The sequence below is a fragment of the Phalaenopsis equestris genome, unplaced genomic scaffold (genome assembly GCF_001263595.1).
Source record: "Phalaenopsis equestris unplaced genomic scaffold, ASM126359v1 Scaffold202822, whole genome shotgun sequence".
NCBI classification, from domain to species: Eukaryota; Viridiplantae; Streptophyta; class Magnoliopsida; order Asparagales; family Orchidaceae; genus Phalaenopsis; species Phalaenopsis equestris.
Genome location: NW_018222491.1, coordinates 6,091 through 7,033, shown reverse-complemented (window position 1 = coordinate 7,033; position 943 = coordinate 6,091). Strand labels below are relative to the sequence as shown.

The window sequence follows — 943 nt, the reverse complement described above, 5'->3', positions numbered from 1 at the left end:
GGAATTGAAGAGGATGAGAGAGAGGCAGAGAGTGTAAAATTGAGAGGGAGAGGGGTGTTGTGGAGAGTGAGAGTGAGAGTGAGAGATCGAAAAAAGAGTGTGAGACTTTTTGAGTAAGGAAATGAAGGAGCAAAGAAGAGAGACGAAGAGAGAGTATAACCATAAAAACAAAGAATAAGCAAGAGAATGGAGAGGGAAAGAGAGGAAGGGAGGGAGTGAGTGATAGAGAGAGGAGGGAGAGCAAAATATAAAAGGGAGAGAAGATGGTGAGCCAACTAGGGATAGAGTGAGGAAAAGTGAAAGATCAAGAGATGGGAGAGATAGAGAATTGTCGTGGATTGAATGAGAGCGGTAGAAAGAGAGTGACAAAGGGATAAGAGAGAGAAGAAAATTGAAGAGAGAGGGATGGATGGGAGAAAAGGTTAGAGAATGGGAGAGGGAGGGTTAGATAGATAGAAAAAGTGATAGAGGGAGAGAGAAGAGAAAGAGATAAACTGAATGAGGCTTGCAGAGTTGGTGAAAGAGAAAGGGAAGGTGGGAGGGAGGATGAGAGAGAATACAGAGAAGAGAGAGATCAAGAGAGAGAGGGGGAGGAGATTTAGTGAATGAGAAGAGAGAGAGTTTGAGAGCAAGAGTGATATTATAGAGAGAACAGGCGAGGGAGAGATAGAGATGAAGAGAAAGGGGGAGAGGGAAGAGGGCGGAATAAGAATGTGAGTGAGAGCAAAAGAAAGAGGGAGAGAGTGAGGGGGAGAGAGAGCAAGCAAGAAAGGAGGGAGCAGAGAGATATAAGGGACAAAGGGAGGAAGACAAGAGGACATATATAAAAAGAGAGAGAGAGAGGGAGGGACAGAGATAGAATGAGATAGAGAGAAAGAAGGAGAGAGATCGTGTGCAATAAAGAGGGAGAGCACAAAATAGAATGAGAAAAAGAATGGATTGA

The 943-nt window shown here is 44.0% G+C and overlaps 1 protein-coding gene across 1 annotated transcript in view; it reads left to right on the top strand.

Annotated features, from left to right (window-relative positions):
- Window positions 1-251, top strand: part of LOC110036121 — a gene marked incomplete at its 5' end in the record, with an annotated part of 2,862 nt that extends 2,611 nt beyond the window's left edge. The window contains one exon of the mRNA XM_020740486.1: window positions 128-251. Within this exon, the coding sequence (XP_020596145.1) occupies window positions 128-251 (124 nt within the window). The remainder of the gene's footprint in view (window positions 1-127) is intronic.
- Between the last annotated feature and the right edge of the window lie 692 nt (window positions 252-943).